We start from the raw sequence: 24,317 nt of genomic DNA, 5'->3' as shown, positions 1-24,317 counted from the left end.
TAGCCTTATTTTAGCAAAAGAAAATTAGTTACACATATTTGTTTTAATACATAAGGAATTATCCATTAAAAATCAAAGAAATAAAACAACCCTGTTTTACAAGATGAGCTCTCTGATCATCTTCTCCTCAAAGAGAGGAGCATGCTTCTTCTTCTCTTCAAATTTAGAGCTGCGGCACCCCTTCCATTTTCTGCTCTCTGCTCTCCCTCTGTTTTCTTTTCCGCACTCTCCGGAAGAAACTCCAATCCGTCTATTCCTCTTCTGCCAACTCCCACAACAACTCCTTTCTTTTTCTGCTCCACTTGCTCTCAACTTTCTCTAACCTGTCCGTGTCACTCCCCCCATTCTTTTTTCTCTAATTTGTCCGTTGCCTTTAACAGAGGGCAAGTTCCCACCATTCCACTACTAATCCTATTTCACTGTCCTTTTTCAGCATTAAATAAGAAAAACTAATAAAAATAATTTGAAATTTTTGAGTTTTAATGATAATAATAAAATAAAAAGTAAAGTAAATAGTATTAAGATTAATTTTTTAATTTAAAAATATGATTTTTCGTTAAAGTAAATAATACCGTAAACATTTTATTAAAACTTTCTGCTAAATATCCGGTTGTCCAGATCACATCCAACCATATCGCTTCAATCATTTGATTTGTGGCCTTGCCACATCATGCTGCTTATATATATTTTTTTATCTGCCTAGCCGAAAGGATGAATGAGATGTTCTTGGAAAGCTCCAACTGAAATCATTTAAAAATTCAATTATTTGCACACTTTTCCACCAAACTCAACCATTTTGCACCGAAAAATTCTCCTTTTCTGCGAAGTGGTGTACTCAACCTAGTCAGTACTCAAGTATGATCCTTTAACCGTACAGTCCATTTTGTAAGCATGAGTACAAGTGTCACTCACTGACATGTTAATGAGCTGTCAAGGCAGCTTTATTTGCAAGCTAATTAAGTTAGCGTTGTTTGGCAGCAAAGATTAGGCTGAGCACATAAACTCTTCGAATAATAAAAGAATAAAGAGCTTTTACTTTTGTTTCTTACTTCATCTTTGTCAAGAGATACCCTCTGTATCTGGTATCACCTTTAAGAGAGTAAGCGAAATGGTTCAAAGAGAAAGCAGATAATTTTTAAAGGAAGTTGAGCAAAAATCAAGCATGGGTAAGAAACAGAGATGGATAGGACACTACTCTAGCTCTCATAAAATACTCTTGGTTGGTGAGGGAGACTTCTCATTTTCTGCCTGTTTGGCTAGAGCATTTTGCTCCGCCGCGAACATGGTTGCTACGACTCTCGAATCGGAAGGTAAAATATATGGACTCCTTGGATGCACGCAACAAACAGAAAACCATTACCTTCATCTTTTTAAATTTGTTTTACATGAATTAACTAATTTTCTTGAGAACTTTTCAGATACTATATTGGTTGAGCATGGCAGCAGTGAGGCACATTTGGAGGAGTTGGAGAGAAGAGGGTGCTTGGTGTTGTATGAAGTCAACGTATATGTCATGGACCGTCATCCCACACTTAGGTCTATGAAATTTGATGTTATCATATTCAACTTTCCTCATGCAGGTCATTACCATCGGCTAGTCGAAACCGACGAGGAGCTTATAGAGTAAGTGACCAAATTTGCCTTCATCTTTTGTACCATGCCTTGTTCCGACATGCTCTCCAGTGATGCCTGTGTAACCAAAAAGACAAAACTGGTTAATGTTTATGCAATGGTGAGGCTGCAGGAGCAGTTACATAGCATAATGCCGATCCTTTAATCTCTCTCTAATCTCTATCCATATTATCATAAGCTCTTATAACTATTAGTTACTGGATTATTTTGTCGTAAGTGATTAATTTGGAGCTTCAATGGAGCTAGATTGCACAGACATTTGTTAAAAGCATTTTTCAAAAGCGCCCGCGGGATGCTTAGCAAAGGTGGTGAAATTCATGTTTCACACAGGGTAGACTACCCGTATGATCAATGGAAGTTGAAGGAGCTTGCTGAGAAAGCAGGCCTGTTTTTGAAGGAGAAAGTGCGGTTCGACAAATCGGACTACCCTGGCTACCACAATAAGAGAGGTGGCGGCATCCAGAGCAACAAAATGTTTCCTCTAAAAAACAAGGAAAGTTACACCTTCAAATTCTCTCTCAACCGTGCAAGTTCTGAAATTTCTGTTTGTGATTCGACAACCAGCATTGTTAGTGATGTCCCTTCACCACCTGGCTATCAGGGTTACCTTTGTCCTCCAGCTCCTACAAGCCCACCCTTACGAGAGATTCTTGGGTCTGGCATCCAGACCACGAGCCGGTGCGAACCTAAGACACAAAACCCCCCGCACGACCCATCACCTCTTGTTTTGAGACCCACCACTAGCCCATGTAATGGCCCCAACCCGCCCTCGCTCTCCATGGCCCACTGCCTCCGGGTTCGGGAGGAAAGAATTTCTCCACCCTTACCTCCTTCCTGCCAAGACGATGATGAACCTCCAGCTCCCCCAACCCCACGTCCTTCACGCCAAGTAGATGATGACAACGGCTGCTGCTCAATCCTTGGAGGCTGGTATGCGCATGCTGTCCTTGTCCCAACCTAGAATACTCTTCGATGATTATCTGCAGATTAAGCATACAAACAGTGAACAGGATGAACAGCTTAGGATTTGTTGCGATTGAACTATTTTTTAATGCCATATAGGACAACTAAAATTACTTTCTGTATTCCGTTTTTCTTCCACTGCTTCACTGACCTCGGCTATCTCTTGTTTAAATTTGCAGTTTGTTTGCAATTTTTTCGCTGATGGCTGGATATTGGACGCTCACCGCTTTAGGCAATTTTTTTTGTTACTGTCGAAAGCTGGTATGACCGAGTGCAAACCTTGTGCAACTCCTCTTCTTCCAGAAGCAACAACTCAGGAGAACCTCTTGCTGATCCGTTCTTGTTTCGGAGCTTGGTAGGAGGATTGCAATATCTTACATTTAGTACTGGTTTAGGGCTGTTTTTCTTTTTTTCTAAAACATGCGGACGCATAGTGATGTCTAATGAAACTTTCTACATTCCAATAACACCTTCGTCACGGTCTCTTAACCACACCCTGCAAACTTCGATCGCCATTTCAATGGAGGCCCTTACCCGCCTATCAAAACCCTCCTCCTCCTTCTCCTACCTTTCCGCCGTTTCATGCAAGTTCCTATACTCAGGCGCCGCCCTTGAGACTACCTCTCACGGCACCTCGTCTTACAGACCCCAGCGTGTAGTGGGTCTTCCTGGGGTCGCCGTCCCCTTGCAGATTTGAACTCTTCAAATTTATCCTCAAATTCTAGATTGAAGTAAATTAACCAAAATTACAATTTCGTAAGAAAGCTACAATCGGACCCCGAGCTGTGAGAATCAGTCGGAATAGATGTGTGAGAGAGAGAGTTTGTGGGTGGTTGAGCTTGTCATCGCCGTTGGAGCCCTCCAAGTGTGATTTCGCACTTACCCGGATGAGAAAGAGAATCGTAAATCACAAAACAAGCAAAACCCAGATAAAAAACCAGAGACATCGAAGTGTCTTTGATAAGGTACTACTACTACCAAAAATTTTCTATCAAATTTGCAAATCAAATTATATGATTATAGATAATTAAATTATTAAATGAGTGTTGTTTAATGTATTTATATTTTATTATCGAAAAATTTGATATAAAAATTTAATATCTCTAACATTATACTTTAATAAATCTTAGGCCTTGTTTGACAGCTCGGACTGTAGAAACCATTTATGTCGGATATGATAAATAGCCACCGGATAGACTAACTAAATTAGTAGGGTATTTGGTGCAGTATCGGACTAATGACCGTATTATTTATACTGTGTTTGGTACTGAACAAGATAAGAAAAGGGAAGAAAAAAATTTGACAAATATGTGTTTGTTTGTTGAACTTTTCTCATATTTATACCTATTCAAAACCACACAAAATTTCAAATAACAAAGAAAAATAGTAAATTCCATACATCAAATTCAAAATATTTTCCAATAACATAAAAGAAGGTTCACAAAACACAACTACGGTCATTACGTTTTATAGATTAATCCAACCATATATCCAAGTTCACAAAATATACAAATGCAAGTTGGTTTCAGTAAGAAACAGTTTGTCCAGATAGCCAAAATCATGCATGCTGCTGCTTTGCTTTCAGTAAGAAGCAATTTGTCCAAGTACCCAAAATACATACATGCTGCAGCTTTTAACAGAAGATATGCATGCAGCATGCTGCTTTTAACAAAATATATTGTTGTTGTTTTCCAAGTACCCAAAATATGCATCACCTGCATGTATGAATAGATAACTAAAGACTATGTGCAGGTATCCATTTCACCCATTATATGACTCACAAAAGCTCATGTTTCAATAATGATAATGTAAGGAAGAAAATGACCACAACAACATATAGAAACATGAGGACCCGGTTTTTCTATTTGTACCTTTGAAGGCTTGAATGGATAATCCGGAGGGAAATGAATTGAACCTAGAAAAACAGCACCTGTGTATGGGCTATCACCAGGTCCCATAATTGTCGCTGGACAATGGAACATGTCCTCGGCCACAGGACCTATAATCCATGAAAGAGAAACCCACAAGAAGAATGTACGCCAAGTTCAGTAAAGTGATCAAAATATGCATGTACCCAAGAAACATAAGATGCATGAGCCAGCATAAGAGACCTATACAAAACCAGCTACATTGTGAGAATATCTTACCATCACTCTTTTACATCAGTTAAACCATTAAAGGAGGATCGTTTCGCTCCCAAATGGACCATCCACAAATTTGCTACATCTTTATTTCCTAATCGATAAAGCAAAGGGTTAAAATTTCAGTTTTTTTCTTTTCTGTTCAATTGATGAAAAGGGGCCAATTTTTGGCTAAAATTCTGAGCTGCGAACAGTTGAAATCGTCGAAAAAACCCCGCTAATTAGCTGCAATTAGAACTACCATATACAATTCTAAGACAATTTTATATATGGGATCCAAATTTAATAAAAAGACAAGGGATTTGTTCAAGGAAAAGGAGCAAATACCAGCGCTGCATGAGGTAGAGGGTCCTTCTGCAAATCCTTGAGCTCCTTCATGATGCGTTTAGATGCCATGACAACACCTACAAACACACACAATCACACAAAACACAACCTGAAAAACCCAACAACAAATCTAAAATTCGACCCCAACAGCAAACCCTAAAATTCGAAAATTCTAATTAAAACACAAAATTACATAATCAATTCCTTAATTAGAGAGAAAACAATAACTAGATTCAATCAATTGAAAGAAAATTACAAGAAAAATAGGAGGCGAGGGAAGAACAGAGGGAGGGGCGGAACTTGGGAAGAAGAAGAAAAATGAGAAGCTGAACTGGATTAGATGGAAAACGAAGAAGAAGAAGGCATTTGAGAAGACGAACCTGGATTCAGATGAGAAAGCAAGCGCGCGAGAGGCAGAGAGAGCGTCTGGAGAGGACGAGTGTCCGTCTGGAGAGGAAGGAGAGAGCGACTAAATCGTCCGTGGGTTTGGAGAGTATAAGGAAGCGGGTATACCGTATTTCGTATTATTAATATTATTTGGTATCTTATACGATGTGCCAAACGAGATTTTAAAGCGGAAAAATGAAGCCTTGAAATTTGCAAATTGGTTCGTAAAAGAATGTCTGATAAAGCCTGCCAAACAAAAAGATACTTGAGTATAGTTTGAGGGAAGAGGATCCTCTCCAGAGCACAAGATGGGGATCCTTCTGATCACGAAATTCGGATCGTTCAATTTTAATCCAACGATTACAATTATTATAATTTTTAAAGAATCTCCTGTTTGAAACCGTTAAATTAATTTTAAACGATCTGAATTTCGTGGTCAAGAGGATCCTCATCCTAAGCTCAGGAGAGGATCCTCTTCCTAGTTTGAGAGCCATAAAATGAAGTGTAGCAGGTCTATATGTAATGAGCTGTAAATATCCCCGCAATTGACTAAGCTCATAATCCCATCTTTCATAGTCGTAGAACACACATCGTGGTGGATGTCCATTTCATTCCCAAGCATGTTCATAAGAAAGAGTTGGTGATTTATCAGGTCTCTAGTTCCAATCAAATTGCATATATTATGAAAATGTTGTCAGTGGCGGATTTAGGATTTTAATATTAGGTAATCCCAATATAAATGGGAAAATGATCCGATTCCTTTTCCTAGGAATCCCGTAATAGTGATCGTTCATCGTACATCGTGCGATTAGTTTTCGTTAAATACAATTTATATTTAATTTTAAATTTTAAATTTTGAAATGAATTTTTACCGTACAATATACGATGATCAGTTACGATCACAGGATCCCTAGGATTCCTATGAAAAAGATCCAGCAAGGATCCTTTTTCCATATAAATGCTCTAAAAAATATTAGATGAAATATAACTTTGAAAATTTAAACGATAAGTTACAATTTTTTATTCATAATATGTGTACAAACTGATATACATTAATGGTGGTTTTAATGTTTCAATCAACATCTACCTAGCATTACTCTTCTTTTATTGTTGAAACTTTGAGATGCCATGTTTCCTGCATTAGATTTTAGAGATGCAGCATTGTATTTGCCTATTTGGTGTGGACAAGATTTTGGTGGCAGCTGGTAGGTGTAAGTCCAAGAAAAATGGTTCTCAGAAATCTGAAATTGGGCTCTGGTTTTCGATTTGGGCTTATACGGCAAAAACAAACTACACCCCCTGCATTGGCATTATTTGATTTTTAAATTTTGGCGATATTTTGAATTGCTCATTTTAATTCTAGGGTTAAGTACAAATAACAACTCAACTTCTAGAGATGATTTTAAATTGGTCTCATATTTGTAAAACATTTCAAATAATTATGTAATGTTTTAAAAATGAAGACTTGTTAGGTCACCAATATTAAATGATAACCTGGACAAGTATTGAAGAGGGATTTAACTCCCACGTCATTTATAGAGCTCTAAATTTCTAAATTGATCGCGTTTAACTAGACAAAGTTAGTGTTGACTATGGACTCCATTTGGTGAGCGTGTTTGTTTGCACTCACTAAGCCTCACAGGGCTGGCTTAGCTAAGAATATTAATCCGTGTTTGGTGCATGCCAGGACTAAGTTTAATGGGACTAGCTCAGACTCGTTCCGACTAAACCTTTCACTAGCTAGGCTTAGCGAGGCCAGACAAGAAGGATGAGATTTCTAAGACCATCGATTCGCTTCATCATTGTGCTGAGGCTTTAACTTCCTCAGTCATATTCCTCTTTGTCTTCGACAGATCCCCAACCTTCCGCCATTAAGCTTTTCTTCTTCCTCGGCTTGCAATCACAGGGATGAGACCGATCACACCTGATCAGTCAAAAATTCTAACACTAATCATTTACTGAGTGTGTATTACACCAAGAATTAATTGACAAGCAGATGAGTTTTCTAGTTGGATGTGTTGATATAGCTTAGATAGGGAAAATATACTAACCCTACACATAGGGTAGGGCTTTTCTTTAAAATCTGGGCTGGGCTTTGTTCCCGAAACTCCCCCATTTCAATAAAAAAGGCCTCGCTTTCTAAGGGCCACTCTCTGACAAAGAAATAAATGAAGTAATCTCAATTTTATGACACGATGGCTACTCTCCACATTAGTTACTTTTCTCGATTATTTGTGTGGATAAGGCCTATGTTATAGTATATAACTTCAATCATAAGGATAAATTTCTAATCGCATAGCTTCATAATAATTCTGTAAAGCTTCTTCATAATTTCCTTCGAATTGAGATTCGGTAGCTCCAGCTCTCTCACATGCCCTGCCCGAAGCTCCAGATTACGCGCCACCAACCGTCACTTCCTCCTTGAGGCCGCCAAGCGCTCCTCCAAGAAGATGTGTTCGCAAGTTTGTCGCCGATTTGCAGATCTGACAATCCGAGCCCCTGCAAAATGAAAAAAAAAAAATTGGGATTTTTCTGGGTTTGATTTGAAGGGAAAGTAAATTAAAAGAAGAGAAATATGGGTTTTAATTGAAGAGAAAACAAATGAAAAGAAGAAAGAGTTTTCTGGGTTTGATTATTAGTGGGAGCAAATCTGCGCTTTCGAATAATAGAATGCAAAGCAGAGAAGAAAAGTGGAGAGACTGGGGGAGAGAGTCAAATAAAAAAAGGGTGTATTAACAATAATAAAATATTAAAAAAATGACAAAAAAAAGTATTTTAACTCTAAAATAATTTAATCTATGATTTAGTCCAACACTGCACTAAACATTTCATTATCTTTATACTACTTAATTCATGTCAAGCCAATCCAGTTTAATTCCTGAAGTTAGTCTAGTTTGAAATAATGCGGTGCAACAAACGCACCCTAAAATGACCTGTTAGTGAAAATAGCTTCAATATTTGTTCACACCCTTACTTACCATTAATGACATCATCAATTAATGGTAGTAGTTATTTAAACATCTTTTATGGTTGTTACTTGTTCTCATATACAATGGAGTTTTGAGTTCTCTCATATTCCCTTTTGTTTTAGGACTTATCTTTATATATGAAGTCGAGGGCTTAATGAACAATATTTTTTGTGTCATAAACTTCATTAAAAAATAAATAAATAAATAAATAAAAGGACAAAAATGTCCCTCGAACAAAAAACTTCAAAAGCAACTCAAAATAATGCATCAAATGTGGCAGGGTATTTTCGTCATTTTAACAGTGTCTTTTTAATAATTAAATTTTTTTTGTACAGTTTTTTTTTTTTTAATAATTAGTACTTGACAATATGCTAGCAATAATGTGATTCAATCAGTTGTTCTTTAAATATTATTTCCTCTATTTTTAAACATGTTTAAAACATGTTAAGAGGCATGTAATACCGGTTATAAAAAAGGTCTTTCGCATGCGGATAATAATGTGATTAAATTAGTTATCAAATGATTGTTTTTTTTTAACCAACAATATTATCAACACTAAGGGAGATGGAAGTGAGCTTAGCCTCACAATGGGCTACCAATAATGTGATTTAATCAGTTATTTATTAAATATTATTTTCTATATTCTTAAGATAAATTCAATAGAAACCGATTTTATTATATGGATTTAGCTGTTTTAATTGATTTATGAGGAGTTTCTTCTAGCATAATCTAAGATGATTCATTTACTTCAAATATATGACTTTTCTTTTGTCAATTTATACATATAAATACATTTAAAACGTATAAGTCGTGCGTAGCATGTCGTGATTCAAAAAATATCTTTTGCACGTGCGTGAGCACAAGATTTGTTGTAAGAGGAGAACCACAAATAATAGAAAGATTTAAAGCCAAGTCTTTCAGACGCGTGCATGAAAGCTTGCCAAGATTCATAGTAAGAGAAGAGCCACAAATAATAGAAAGACTTGAAGCCAGGTCTTCATCAACATTTGGGCTAGTCGTTGAATAATAAACTCTATTATTATCTCTTGTTGCTATCTCCTTGCCTTGTTGTCGTACAAGTGTGTGTCAGATTTTTTAAGTATGCATGAAGTAAAAGGCATCTGCCCAGACGTCTATGTTCCTGCCCGGTCCACTTATCAGATCTCTACTTATCAGGTGTGTAGATTCTTAATATTGAAGAAATTACTGATGTACGTTGATGACTGTGAATCATTTAATTGGTACGAGATCCAATACCGTGGAGGTGAACGACGCTAGGGAATCTCGTTTTCTAACAGTTTATGATGCTTAAAATTATTTGAAATGTAAATTATTGAGTTGCCCTTTGCTTGGACGACTGTTTGTGTTGTCTAGTTTTCATGAAGATAATAATTTATTTATGTTCTTTGTTCTTGATGCAAATGACAGTGGTCTCGAGCATCTTCAAATCTGATTATCTTGGGCTTGAAGAATCAGGACCAGGAGTAAATAACAAAACCTTCTTTAATTCTTGCATGATACCAAATGACTGAAATTAAGTTTTCAATGGTGTTGTATTAAATACATATATTTATATAGTGGCGGAGCTAAAATTTTATGTGAGAATGAACTTCTCCCAAATATAAAAAAAAAATTAAAAGGAGAGTATTTACAAAATTATTTATTAACCATTTGAAAGACTTATTAAGGTTAATAGGAAAATTCTATCAATAAAAAATATAGAAACCCTAGCACTCAAGTAAGAGGTAGAGCAGAGGAGAAACCAAAACATTTATGGCCAATACTTTTATAAATCTTATTGTTTGTTGAATTGATTTGTTATTTGAGATTGACAAAATATATGAAGGGAACGAGAATAACTTTGGAGTCTCTGGATTGAACCGTAAGTAATAATGTGAGGATGGGAATGGACCATACTAATCCCTTCGTCCATTTGTCCATATATTCACATGATTTATATCTGACTGTCAGATGATTATTGTATTAAATACATCTATGTATTGTAACCAAATTCTTAATGTATAATTAAGGTCATTTATACAAATCATTACTCGTTCTGTGATTTTTTTGTTCCCCTTGATTTGTTGAAGTGTACAAATTTTGTATACAATAATCTTACCGTTCACTCCAAAAATTCCATGTCGGTTACCAGTTGTTAGAAGATACCAGTATAGCATCTTTTAAACGCTCTGGATACATATTCTATTCCAGTATAGCATTACCTCAGAGAGAAAATGCCGTTAATCAGGTATATTTTATTCAAGTGAAAATTGATAAGGCGAAAACCTTATAACTACTCATAATCATACATATATTTCCCAGACATTTACAGAATTATGTGTTCTGAAAGGTAATGTGTGCTTGTGTGTTTCTGATAGAGGAAGAGAAAGATGAAGCAGGTTTACAGAAGATATCAAAATTCTATTGTGTTTGCTATGGCTTCCGTTGCTATAGTTTATATGGTTGTGAGTCTTGTGACAAATGGTTCGAAAGGAACGTCTTGGTTTAATTTTTCGCCGTCTCAATTTCCATGGTTGGGTACCGGCGTGGATATGATTTCTGGTTCCACATTCAGAATCAACTATAGTTCATCATACAAGGTATTCTACTTATTCAAGTTTGGTCCTTGAATTTCTGTAAAATTTCGTTATGGTGTAAACTTGTGTAACCAATTTTGTTCTTCCATTTTTTTTTTTGGGGTTGATGTTACCACTTATGTCTTGACCAATTTAATCTTGTAGGATGCAACAAGGATGAAGGGAGATGAAAACCTGAAGAAACTTGAAGCTGGTCTTGCTGCTGCTAGAGCATTGATTGGGGAAGCCATAAAAAATCCTAACCATACAACACCTCTTAAAGATGCAGATTATATACCAAAAGGCGATAATCAGTTGTTCTTGTGATGATCGTCGAGTATTTGTTTCACCCGATTATCCGTGACAAAGCTGTTCTTGAGCGCACTGTGGTTGATTACGTTCGTATCATCTCTAATAGGTATCCATACTGGAACAGAAGCCTTGGAGCTGATCATGTCATGCTTTCTTGCCATGATTGGGTAAATTTCTTACTAGTAGTACTGCGACATATCACATTGCCATATTGCTAATTTGGATCACATATTCAAACAAATATTATAGACTACTAGAATTTTTATACATGTAGACGTAGAATTAAACAGAATTTATTGATCATTACATATAATTGAATTAAGATATTGTATGAAAGTATGGTTTCACATGATCAGTTGTTCAGATCCACAGTCGAGTAACTAATTTGCTACTGGCTTTTGTATAGGGGCCAAGGGCTACATGGTATGTTAAACAACTGTACTTCGTTGCCATCCGCGTGCTATGCAATGCGAATACATCCGAGCACTTTAACCCTAAGAAAGATGCATCATTTCCTGAAATCAATCTGGAAACTGGTGAAATAACAGGTCTAATTGGCGGCTTGCATCCGTCCAAACGTACAATCCTAGCATTTTTTGCAGGGCGAATGCACGGTCGAATTAGGCCATTTCTTTTCGAGCATTGGAAAGGAAAAGACAGAGATTTACTGGTCTATGAAAAACTCCCTGAAGAGCTTTCATACCATGACATGCTGAAGAAAAGCAAGTATTGCATTTGCCCTAGTGGACATGAAGTTGCCAGCCCAAGAATTGTGGAGGCAATTTATGCGGAGTGTGTTCCAGTTTTGATATCACAACACTATGTGCTGCCTTTCAGTGATGTGCTTAACTGGGACTCGTTTTCTGTTCAAGTTTCAGTGAGTGAAATTCCAAAACTTAAAGAAATCTTAATGGAAATACCTGAAGAGCAATATAGAAGAATGCAGGAAAGAGTGAAGCAGGTGCAAAGGCATTTTGTAGTGAATAATCCTCCCAAGAGATTTGATGTTTTCCATATGATTATTCATTCAATCTGGCTTAGAAGATTGAATGTACAGATTTAGAGTTGATTTCTTTCCCAAGTTACCAAGTACATCACGATATTGTTTTAAAAAAATTTGTTTAAATACAAAGTGCAAAATGTAGCAATACCCCCTGAAGGTATTGTCCCACTTTATGAACTCTCAATTTGGTTCCGAGGCCCCCATAGACTTACATTCATGTCAATTTCCCTCTTAACTTAGTTGTGCCAATTGTTCCGTTAAATTGAGGGTTGTTTTTACTAAAGTTCTCTCTTGAAGCTTTTTATTCAAAAATTTAAAATTAGCTCTATTACACCATACCAAGTGAGAATACAGAGATAGAAAATCTGGCTGACATTTGTAACTTTTTTTTTTTTTTTTTTTGGTATTTTGGGGACTTGCTTAATATCTGACAGCCGCAACTGATCCCACTCCATCTTATATATAAAGTCAACAGCCCAGTAAACAGTGTTTTTTGGGGTCACATGCTTCACCAAAAGGAATTAGACAGAAATGCCCCTCAAACAAAAAACTTCAAAAGCAATTCAAAATAATGCATCAAATGTGGCAAGAGTATTTTCGTCATAGAAACAGTGATAAACAGTGTTTTAAATATTTAACTTGTTTCTGTACAGTGTTTTATTTATTTATTATTTCTTATAATTAATACTTCACATGCTTCACCAAAAAGAAATGGACAGCAATGCCCCTCAAACAAAAAACTTCAAAAGCAACCCAAAATAATGTATCAAATGTGGCAAGAGTATTTTCGTCATATAAACAGTGATAAACAGTGTTTTAAATATTTAACTATTTACAGTACAGTAGTAAACAGTGATAAATTGTGCTTTTAATATTTAACTTGTTCATGTACAGTGTTTTATTTATTTATTATTTCTTATAATTAATACTTCACAATGGGCTAGCAATTATGTAATTCAATCATTTGTTTATTAACTATTATTTTCTCTATTCTTAATGTAAATTCAATAGAATGTAGATCGAAATTGAAAGACCGATTTTATTATGTGGATTCAGCTCCTTTGATTGGTTTATGAGGGGTTTCTTCTAGCATGGTCTAATATTATTCATTTAAAACATGTCAGTCGTGCGTAGCACGCGTGCATGAAGGCTAATATATATAAAGCCAACAACTTGGTGAGTAGTGTTTTTGGGGTCACGGGCTTCACCAAAAAAATTTGGACAGCCATCTAACAAAAAACTTCAAAAGCAACCCAAAATAATGCGTCAAATATAGCAAGGGTATTTTCATCATATAAACAGTGTTTTTAATATTTAACTATTTATTGTACAGTGGTAAACAGTGATAAACAATGTTTTAAATATTTAACTTTTTCCTATACAGTATTTTATTTTATTTTATTATTCTTATTTTTTATAATTTGTTACACCCCGACTTAGAATGTACACTTCGACTCCGAATCGAGCTATGATGGCCGATACCAAGAGGGTGACGAAGCCATAAAGTGTAGTGATGTGGAAAATGTGTATAAATTTAAATCTAAAAGTGCCTAAATACAAGAGTGCGCTTATGAGCGGGAATAAACCTATTTCACATGTCATGTCAGAGCATAAAAAAAATATAGTAAGGTAGGATAAGAATCATACTATCGAAGGTCACCACTTATACCAAGATTTACCAAGAATCCTCATCGACACAAATGCGCAGCTACTAAACCTGGAGGGGCGAAAAACAAGGGTTAGTGGGCCTAAAAACAAAGCTTTGTAAAAACCTTTGTGAAAACATAATAACCCCTCGCCGTAAAACAAGTATAATTTCCAAAATATACATATTGCGTATAGTTAGAAAATACCTACTGTAGCCTGCAAAATCTCAAGAATTCAATACAGCACAATATTTCGTAAATAAGTACATGACGTCTGGAATAACATAATCTCGCATAAGCAAACATATCATATCGAGTACTCATCGACACATGCTGACACATGAGTTCATGTAGAGGTATTTTGACATGAACATGACTGGGTGTAACAATGATTTACGCTCTAGTATTACAATCACATAAAGATTGGCGTTATGCACAGCACATACGAGTCATAATTGCCTATAGCAATGTAGGAAATGACTGGCACCTGCAATGGATCCAAAGTGAACGTACGGTAAACCTAGCAATTTCTTACACGACACGTAAACGACAAGAAAATAATGGGTTTCGAGTCAACGCGATAACTAATCGGGTTATTATCGGGTCACACAATAATAACCCGTTAATAACGGGTCCTTAATAGGTTTACACGAGAGTGACACGTGGGTAACTTGTTTTGACACGATAAGAAAAAAGTTCTTTTGATGATTTAATTTTTTAAACTACTAAAAAAAATTTACTATAAAGTACAATAGATATAATGAATATGTATATATTGTTTATTAATTATTATTCTATATGAAATTTAAAATTTAAGTTTTGTTTATTTATTTATTTTTGTAGTATATTATAGGCAAAGATTGAGATTAAAAATCATAAAACACATTAAAAATAAAAAAAAATCAAGTAATTTAAAAATACCAAACACATTAAAAAAAATTATGATAATTAATTTACATGTGCGAAAAATATGAAAAAAATATGCAAACGCTCGTAGTCGTATCCTCTACACTTTGAGGATGGGTATATGATCATTTGAATTTTTAAAACCATACCAACTCTCATGAATAGTATTTTTAAGGGAGTTCAAAATAAACAAAATTCATAATCATTAATGTATAAGTTTGAAAGATATGAAAGCATAATAAATGTTCATAATTGCATCCTCAACGCTTAGACGATGATTACATGGTCGTTTAGATTTTTAAAACCCTCCAAATCTCATGAGTGTTTTTTTATTTGAGTGAAAAATTAATAAAATTAATAATAATTATTGTAGAAGTGTGAAATATGTAATCACTCGTAATAAAAAGCTTTACAACTTTCATGAAGGGGTCAACTCCGAAATTTAGTACTATGTTTTACATTTTTTTGGGTCAAATTATGTTTTTCATTTTCATTTTTATTGATTTAAAATATATTTTTCTTAACGGGTAAGAGGTCAGGTCATATTACCTGATAATATTAACGGGTTGATTTCGGGTCGGGTCATATTACCCGTTTACTTTAACGGGTATTACACGACACAATCCATTAAGCTATTAGGTATGACATGAAAACGACACGAACACAAAAAACACGACATGAATGCCAGGTCTAACATACAGTGCGATGTGAACATACACGTGAAAGACTGGCCTTGACTCGGGCGAGTACTAACACCGGTGCAGCAAACGATGAGCAGATAACATAAATATAGTCGTGCCACAGTAATTCGATAATTCATATCCACATAATAGTAATAAGTAAAATATTAATCATGGCTGTAATTAAAACCACATGAAAGTATGCATACTTGTGCATCCCGTAGGATTTAGGATAATTTCGTAATTTTCGCTATTTCGCTAATTCTTATAAACATTAGTCTAATATAGGCATAAGTAGGAAATTCTTTTTCAAATGTATAAATAGAAACTGAATGAATATATAATATTTAAAAGTAAAGACCCACTCACAGATACTTACAAGGCCGCATCCATTCGAGCTAGGATAGTCGGAGTCTCCGATAATAATTGCACCTAAGCATAATATTGGAACCCATTAGTAAAACTCAACCTAAACGACTAAATTTGAAAAAAAAAAAAACAAAGTGCGAATTTGGAACCAGAGCGTAAAAATACGCTAAGAGGGGTCCCGGGTAAATTTTGTAAAAAGTCAATGAAAAGTCAACAGTCAACCCTAAAAAGTCGACCGTGACGCCCCGATGGTCAACAGAAGTCGAAGTCCTTGCCTCTAGGGGCATTTTCGTCAATTCACTCATTTAAAATTAATAAATTTTAAAGTTAGGGACGGGTTGTTACATAATTAGTACCTCACAATAGACTAGCAATAATGTGATTTAATCAGTTATTTATTAACCATTATTTTCTCTATTCTTAATGTAAATTCAATAGAATGTAGAACGAAATTAAAAGACCAATTTTATTATGTGATTCAGCAAACTAATTGGTTTATCAAATTACTGATAATTTCACATTGTTAAAATCAAATGCACAAAGTGAAGTTTTCAGGCAAAATGAAGGCTCCACTTGTCTTATTCTTGAAAAGGAAATAGCTAGTTGCTTTGTCAAAATAGTTCACCATTTTGAATCGGAAAAATTCATAAAAGCATTTCAGCATTCCCTGACCACCACTGTATGATTCTGTGCAAGGAATCGAACACAAAACGTCTCGTTTTAGAATACAAACTTGAAATTCGTTTTAACTACTGAACCATCTCGTAGTGATTTAAGGTACCACTTATTCTATATAATCCAAATTTAATCATACCTTTTTCATCTACATATTGTATAAGCACTTTGTCATCATGACTCAATTACATCATCTGATATCATATCAATGGACAATGATTACCCTTCCACAAAGACGATTGTTTGAGTCCAGAAAGTAGGCCATTGATGTCTGGGAAGATATCATATCAACTTCCATGGTTTACAACTACATTAATAAAATTCTTTTTCTCAATTAAAAGAGGATAAAAAAAACATATTTATTTTCTATCACAACAAAAAAATTAAAGAAAATAATGTAATTTTACAAAATTACTTTTTTTTTTTAACTCCACCTACATGTTAGTTTATCATCTCTAATTTACAAAAAAAAAAAAAAAAAAAAAAAAAAAAAAAAAAAAAAAAAAAAACCTCTCTCCATCTCTCCTCACTCCCACGTTTTCTTTCACTCTCTCCCCCCTCTCTATTTCAATTTTAAGAACCAAAGTACAAAATTTCACATTTTATGTGTGCGCATATATTAGTAGAAATTAAGAAAATATTTGATTAATCTTGGCGATCTCCAAGATTTTGGGATTGATGTGCGGGGTTTATAAAAGTTACTTCTCGTTAAAATAGTTTTTTCAAAAAGTAGCACAATATATTAAAGCTAAAAAAATAACTTAAATCAAAACAAAATTTAGAATTCACTGATTGTAAGTTTATAAATGTTATTAAATAATATGTAATAAAAAAAACTACAAACATAACTTTCACTACATAATCAAAGTGGTTCAATCTTAAACAAACAAACAAGAAAAAAAGCTTTAAATACTCTAATTTGAAGGTTTCCCTTGAATATACATCATTATTATATAATCAAATTGCAAAAAAAAAAAAAAAAAAATTGTTATTGACACTCTAAATATATCAATGTACACTCCAATTTTTTATATTTATGGCTGGTTTGGGATAGTGGTTCTTTAAAAAAAAAAATAGGTTATTAGAAAATCTGAAACTTCAAAATTGTAACATTCCACATCGCCCAGGGGAGTGGATCATGTAAGCCTTATATGTATATTCTCATCTCTACCTAGCACGAGGCCTTTTGGGAGCTCACTGGCTTCGGGTTCTGTATGAACTTCGAAGCTAAGCGAGAAAGGGGCCAAAACATTCCCAGGATGGGTGACCTATTGGGAAGTTATGCTCGCGTGAGTTCCCAAAAACAAAATCGTGAAGGCATGGTTGGGGCCCAAAGCGAACAATATCGTGCTACGGTAGAGTCGAACTTGGGATGTGATGGGAGCCTGGGCGGGGATGTGACAAAAATGTGTTTGGTAACACAAAAAAAAAATGTTTTTTTTAATTGATGTTAATGACAACAAAAAAACATAGAAAAGCAGAAACAGAGTCTACTTTGCTTCTAAAAAAAGTGCTTATTTTTTCAAAGCATAGTAATCAGTGCATATTTAATGAAATTTTCAAATAGCAAATATATCTCTACATTTTTTTCACAAAATTACAATTATTGCTTCTACATTATTCTCTTTGACAATTATTATATCACATTAAATAGCATATCATTTTTACTCATTTAATAAATTCAGAGCAATTTATATAAAAGTTTTCTAAACACTCAGACACTATTTTTTTTTTTTTGTTAAAAGCACTTTTACAAAAAAAAAAAAAAAAAAAAAAAAAAAAGTTTACCAAACACTCAATAACTTTATTTTACAGTTGTTATTCTCACAGCACAACAGAAGCAGTCTTTTTAAAAAATACGGCAATACCAAACAACCCTTAGAAGAAAAAAATTACATTTATAAGGAGTGCACAATGCGATTTTATAGTACTAATAAAAATAATTTTTTTAATATATAGCATTATTACATATAAATATTACATAACAAAATTTTTTGATTTTCCCTTCAAATTTGAGCACTTGTGCAAACACAGTTTTTGCTTATAAGATTGAATTTAAATATTTGCGTGATGACAATAAGGGGGCGAGGTCATTAAGAAACAACAAACATAATCGCAACTAGCACAAGCCACAAACACTAGCAAGATAATGACACAGTACGATCACAATGGCAAAGCAATATCAAGGCAAGAACAAGAAGGGCAAAACAACTCAGCGCGCAAGGCAACAAAAGCAAACTGCAACAAATTTTAGGGCAAAGGGCAAAACCTAAAACATAAACTTTAGGGCAAGACAAAAGTAAAGCAATCCACGGAAAAGGAAGACAAGGTAAAGGCAAAGACAAAACAGTGAAGCGAGCACATCATGGTTCAAGGGCAAAGGAAGCGCAAGCATAATCATCATTCTCAAGTGTCGGGCATGTGGGTGCATGAAGAAACCTAGCTAGATTTGTACACACACAGTGAAGCAAGCACATCATGGTTCAACTAATAATGGAACTATGCTTATACCAAGTTAAACAAAGTATTTGAGAATTCTCTCATAATTTCAGACACACTCACAAATCACAATCCTTTATTATTCTCTTCCAAAGGAAAACAAGATGCAATAATCCAAAACATGAAGTAAATCAAACTTAATCGTACTAGAAAACCTATACCTATAAACACTAAGAATCTTGATGGTCATGTCCTTTGATTATGAATGAGTGGTTACCATGTGCTGGTAGTTTGTTTATAAACTTGCTTTTTCATTTGTTGTCAGTTTGAATTGGATGAACAAATGTGCCTTTTCATTTTGGTGAAGGCACATCCGTTCACATGGGTTACATGAAGCAGTTGCTACTGCTCGTATATAGGCACTGTTTGGAAACCGACGTGTTTGTTCGGTAAACAAAGCAATTTGTCTTCATTAGACACAACCCAATTGAAACGGTACTTTGATATTATTCCCTCTAAAAATCTAACTTGGAGGATGGGGTGTGTAGCACATTTATTTTTACTTCTTACATACCCTTTATTAATTTTTGTCATTTGATTTTTTTTAAATTCAGTTGATATGACGGCTGCAAATTAAAAATATGTGTATGAAGTAAAAAATGAACGTGTGGATAGCACACCCCTGGAGGATAACTTAAAGAATTGAATACAATCTTTAAATCTCACATGTATGTTATCTCTCTACTAGAAATTTTGACTTTACCGACAAAATTAATTTGTAGGCAAAAGTCAAAATTTGTCGCCAAAGTGTTTTTCCCGACGAAAAAGTTTGTCGGCAATTTTGTCGCTAAAAGCGTGTCGCCTGAGAATTTTTCCGACAAAATTTGGTATTACGTCGGCTATGAATCAACTTCCCGACAAAATCCTTTTTGTTAGCATTTCCATCTTTCGACAAATATTTTTGTCCGTACAAGCCTTTTTAGCTGACAAATAATACATTTCAACCTACAAAATGTGTTTGTCGCTATGGCTATTTCGTCGGCACAGTCTTCTCTCTCCTTACAAATTTGTTTTGTTGGGAATACATTTGATTTATAAAAAATGAAATAAAAAAATGCTTTAATTGTCAGCTATTACATATGCATATCAAAACACAATGCACAAAATTGTTAAGAAGTTATGTTTTATTGAATTTTAAATGTTGAATGTACAAAAGCATATTTACAGTGCTTATACAAAAGCATCATATGTGAAATTATAAAAACAAAATTGAAGGAATGTTACAAATGAACCAACCAACATATATCAAAAATCACTCTGCCTGAAAATGTTCATACAAAAGCTCTTATTGCCCTGGTTCTCTCGTCCAAACTCTCATGTAACTTGTCACATCCCACATCATCCAGGGGAGTGGATCATGTATGCCTTATATGTATATTCCCATCTTTACCTAGCACGAGGCCTTTTGGGAGCTCATTGGCTTCGAGTTTCATGGGAACTCCGAAGTTAAGCGAGTAACGTGCGATCCCATGATGGATGACCCGCTGGAAAGTTCTCGTGTGAGTTCTCAGAAACAAAACCGTGAGGGCATGGTCGGGGTTCAAAGCAGACAACCCATTGGGAAGTTCTCGTGTGAGTTCTCAGAAACAAAACCGTGAGGGCATGGTCGGGGTCCAAAGCAGACAATATCGTGCTACGGTGGTAAAACAGGCCTGAGATGTGGTGGGGACCTGGGCCGGAATGTGAAACTCTCATGTAACTCAAACATGAACTTCTTGTATCAAACTAGCCTAAGTCTGTTGAGGTAGTCATAGTATTCATAAATTTTGGTGTCTATGTCAAAGTTCACCTGAAAAGAATAAAAGACGGAAGGATAAATTTCAACACAAATGGCAATTGAAAACAATTCAGACCATTCTAAACAACAACAACAAATTGTCTCCAAATCCAAATCTTACACATCAACTAGCATGCAATTAAAATCAGACCATCATAATTGATTTAAAAATACCTAATCTAAAAAGTTCATAGATTCTGATTTCTCAAATTCAGAGTAAGATAGTCTTATTCATTATGTATTCCTAATAGCAAGTACCGTAAAACAGATTATAAATAAATATTCCTAATAGCAAGGGCCGAGATATGAAACTCTCATGTAACTCAAACATGAACTTCTTGTATCAAACGAGCCTGAGTCTGTTGAGGTAGTCATAGTATTCATAAATTTGGTGTCTATATCAAAGTTCACCTGAAAAGAATAAAAGACGAAGGATAAATTTCAACACAAATGGCAATTGAAAACAATTCAGACCATTCTAAACAACAGCAACAAATTGTCTCCAAATCCAATCTTACACATCAACTAGCATACAATTAAAATCATAACATCATAATTGATTTAAAAATACCTAATCTAAAGAGTTCATAGATTATGATTTCTCAAATTCAAAATTAGATAGCCTTATTCATTATGTATTCCTAATAGCAAGTACCGTGAAACAGATTATAAATAAATATTTCTACTCGCAGTGATATTTGTAATAAGGTATTTCTTTTTGTATCAAACTTGAATTTCACTTGCATCTTGGATGAGAAAGCATGTACCAGACACATATATTCTTAGAGGCCAAGACAACAACTCATCCAAACCTTGCAATCAGCATTTCAAACCACCTCCCATTTGAGAAGTTCTCTTTAGTCCCTGAATAAGATGTAAATCACAATGAACAAAAGGAGGTACAAAAAGTTACACAATAATTTTTTTTTTATTCTTCTTCTTAGTACAACGAAATATTTTACACTAATGGGAGGGAGAGGCTAAGCCACACAATGGACAATCTAATTTGACATCGAATTTTCCATACACAAGATTCGACATGAGACTTCTCACTTACAAGTGAAGAGGAATATCACACACTGGGCTTGCACTTGTTTTAGCTTAATAAAGCCACGCAGAAGCCAACCGCTGAACTTGCAACACCAAAACCCCCCAAATAGTACCAGAATTTTTCAATGTGCAAAGAATATACAAAAAAAAAAAAAAAAAAAAAAAAAAAATTAAACTTAAGCCACAGTCAAGCCCCATCTCTCTAAAAAAAATCAGAACCTAGGCCACAATCAAAATCCCTAAAATCAATTTACCCAACCCTTAAATTTAACAATTTGAACAAATAATATAGCATCAATTGAGGGAAAAAAACAAGCAATAGGTGAATGCACAACACGCCTCACCCTCGTACTCCAAACATACCATCAATTCCATACCCAATCAAAATGTAAAATATATCATTCAATTTATACCCAATACAAAAAAATTAGGAAAAAAAAAAAAAACAAACCATTCAATTCAATATCCAATTCTAGGTCAATAATCAAAATAGGACCAAAAACAAAACTCCACAAACAATGTAGTTATCCAAATCTCCATCACATTATCTACATACTAAAACCCGGTAGAAAGCACTGTTCATGAGCAGTGTTTTGGTGGAACTACCCTTGAGCTGCTGCCCATTCACAGCTATTTTTAACCTGTTGTACAGTGAATTTACAATTATACCCTTTGTATACATGTGTTGGTCATCATGGAAAAGAAACCTGCTTCTACGGGATCTCGACGCGTTGATGTGGTTCTAGAAATTCTGGTCCTTCTGGACTCTTCGTTTCATTTCGAAGCCAAGCTCTCAGACGTCTGCTTCTTTCTAAAAAACTCTAGCCCTCTCCTTCCCGAACACACCTCCTGCAAAAATCTCTGCTGCGTCTTCTTCGATTAACACTTTTGAAACAAGAAATTAAATCGATCTCCAAAAGTTCAACCCCCAAACTGGATCAGGATCCATCACCATCTCGCGGTGCCTTGCTCAGATCGGCTCTGCACTCATCATCGATGACTTTGCCTTCACGGAGGACTCCGCAAATCCCATCACCGATAAAGGTAAAGCACGACCACCTCTCCATTTCTTCGTTTTCATGGCCGAATTTCAAATCAAGCGACTCTGACTCATGCATGTGTGTATTCTGTAAAGAGGCTTCTCAATCTGTTGTCTGGACTAAAGAAAATGAGGATGGGGCTCTCGAAAATTTCAAATCCCAAAAAAGAGAAAGCTATATATTTTGTTTAGTTTCTTTGTATCTATAGTACAATAAATTCGCGAAGTGTATGAAAATCATTTAAATGCTGATAACCTATTCTATTCGCGAAGTCCAGGCAATGCTGCTCTACATGATACAAGAGATCGACACCTTCATCCATATGCAAGTTTCTCTAATAAATACTTTGAACAAATGCTGTATGAATTTGAGTTTTTATCTTTTGATTATTTTTTATGCAGAGGTGGTATTAATTTTCCTTTGACTAGAAATTTAGAGGTTTCTTAAGGTACAATGTTACCAAACTCAATTTTTCTAATTTTCTGATTTTGGGGTATTGCAGGGAGTGCTAATATACAGATTTTTTGGGATTTTTTGTTTTTGAACGGGTATGTGCTGTTTTTAACGTTTCGTTTCTCACATATTTCATTCTTTTGTTCTGTTGTTTGCCTGCTTTCGTGTTGCTTCTTAATTTTCATTTTTCAATGTTGGGTGATGGAAATTTGTAAAAATAGTTGTAGTTTTCTGAGAAAGTTGGGGATTTTATTTATATTTTCTGTGTAATCCCGCTGTAAGACTGAAAAATAATTGAAAAATGATGGTTTTTTTTTTCACTTTGTCTTAAATGTTTTTTCTGGAATTTAAAAGCATCTTTCCCGATTGGTTACTATGGTTCTTCTCTCTCTAATTAGTTATTTCATATTCTCTCCAACCTTTTTGTCTAATTTTATTTTTCATTTATTTGGTGGCTTTCTGCAGAAGTTAGCATGAGATTTTCACATGACATGGATGATGAGTAGAGAAACTCATCTGGAGAATGAACCCACCAAGGTATATACAAAAATCATTCTTTGGGTTCATATAGAAGTATGAATTTTCTTTTAGCATATAACTTTGACGCAATAATTTATCTCATGGATTATAAGATATCTTATGGATTTTACCTACTTGGCAGACAATGGCTGATGTTACTTTAAAGGAGCTGAGATCAGCATGTCACAACAGTCCCACAAGCAGATGCCCAAACTGTACACATCACATTAGGCAAGTTTCAATCTTTTTAGCTTCCAATTAATATTTCGTGCTGATATTTGATTGAATTTTGTTTGGGTGTTTGGTTTCGGGTTTCTCAAGTTGAATTGCAACGTGGGTAATGAGAAAAAAAAAAAAAAAAAGGATTTGGTCTCTAGTTACAAGGTGACTTCA

The 24,317-nt window shown here is 34.8% G+C and overlaps 3 protein-coding genes and 1 long non-coding RNA gene across 4 annotated transcripts; 3 read left to right on the top strand and 1 right to left on the bottom strand.

Annotated features, from left to right (window-relative positions):
• Positions 1 to 837: 837 nt before the first annotated feature.
• Positions 838 to 3,089, top strand: LOC103951775 (uncharacterized protein At4g26485). The gene is made up of 4 exons (XM_009363227.3): positions 838 to 1,310; positions 1,419 to 1,623; positions 1,879 to 2,562; positions 2,775 to 3,089. The coding sequence occupies exons 1-4, from the start codon at positions 1,163 to 1,165 to the stop codon at positions 2,860 to 2,862; spliced, it is 1,125 nt and encodes a 374-aa protein (XP_009361502.2). The 5' UTR covers positions 838 to 1,162; the 3' UTR covers positions 2,863 to 3,089.
• Positions 3,090 to 3,991: 902 nt separating this feature from the next.
• Positions 3,992 to 6,404, bottom strand: LOC103951774. The gene is made up of 4 exons (XM_048578746.1): positions 6,323 to 6,404; positions 5,444 to 5,770; positions 5,064 to 5,140; positions 3,992 to 4,594 (listed from the first exon to the last, which is right to left on the bottom strand). Exons 1-4 carry the CDS (start codon positions 6,402 to 6,404, stop codon positions 4,511 to 4,513), a joined length of 570 nt encoding a protein of 189 aa, XP_048434703.1. The 3' UTR covers positions 3,992 to 4,510.
• A 2,950-nt stretch (positions 6,405 to 9,354) lies between these two features.
• Positions 9,355 to 12,494, top strand: LOC103951776 (probable glycosyltransferase At3g07620). The gene is given in 6 exon segments (XM_048579286.1): positions 9,355 to 9,903; positions 10,572 to 10,667; positions 10,798 to 11,019; positions 11,161 to 11,308; positions 11,311 to 11,474; positions 11,714 to 12,494. Coding segments are annotated over 6 exon segments (1,350 nt in total). The 5' UTR covers positions 9,355 to 9,840; the 3' UTR covers positions 12,371 to 12,494.
• Positions 12,495 to 22,630: 10,136 nt separating this feature from the next.
• Positions 22,631 to 24,160, top strand: LOC103951777. Its single transcript, XR_667823.3, has 4 exons — positions 22,631 to 22,956; positions 23,455 to 23,500; positions 23,871 to 23,942; positions 24,067 to 24,160. It is a non-coding gene; the product is annotated as an uncharacterized LOC103951777 (long non-coding RNA).
• Positions 24,161 to 24,317: the final 157 nt, after the last annotated feature.

The sequence above is a fragment of a genome, unplaced genomic scaffold (assembly GCF_019419815.1).
Source record: "Pyrus x bretschneideri cultivar Hongxiangsu unplaced genomic scaffold, Pyrus_bretschneideri_v1 Contig13, whole genome shotgun sequence".
Lineage (NCBI taxonomy): Eukaryota > Viridiplantae > Streptophyta > Magnoliopsida > Rosales > Rosaceae > Pyrus > Pyrus x bretschneideri.
This window is presented reverse-complemented; position numbering and strand designations above follow the sequence as displayed.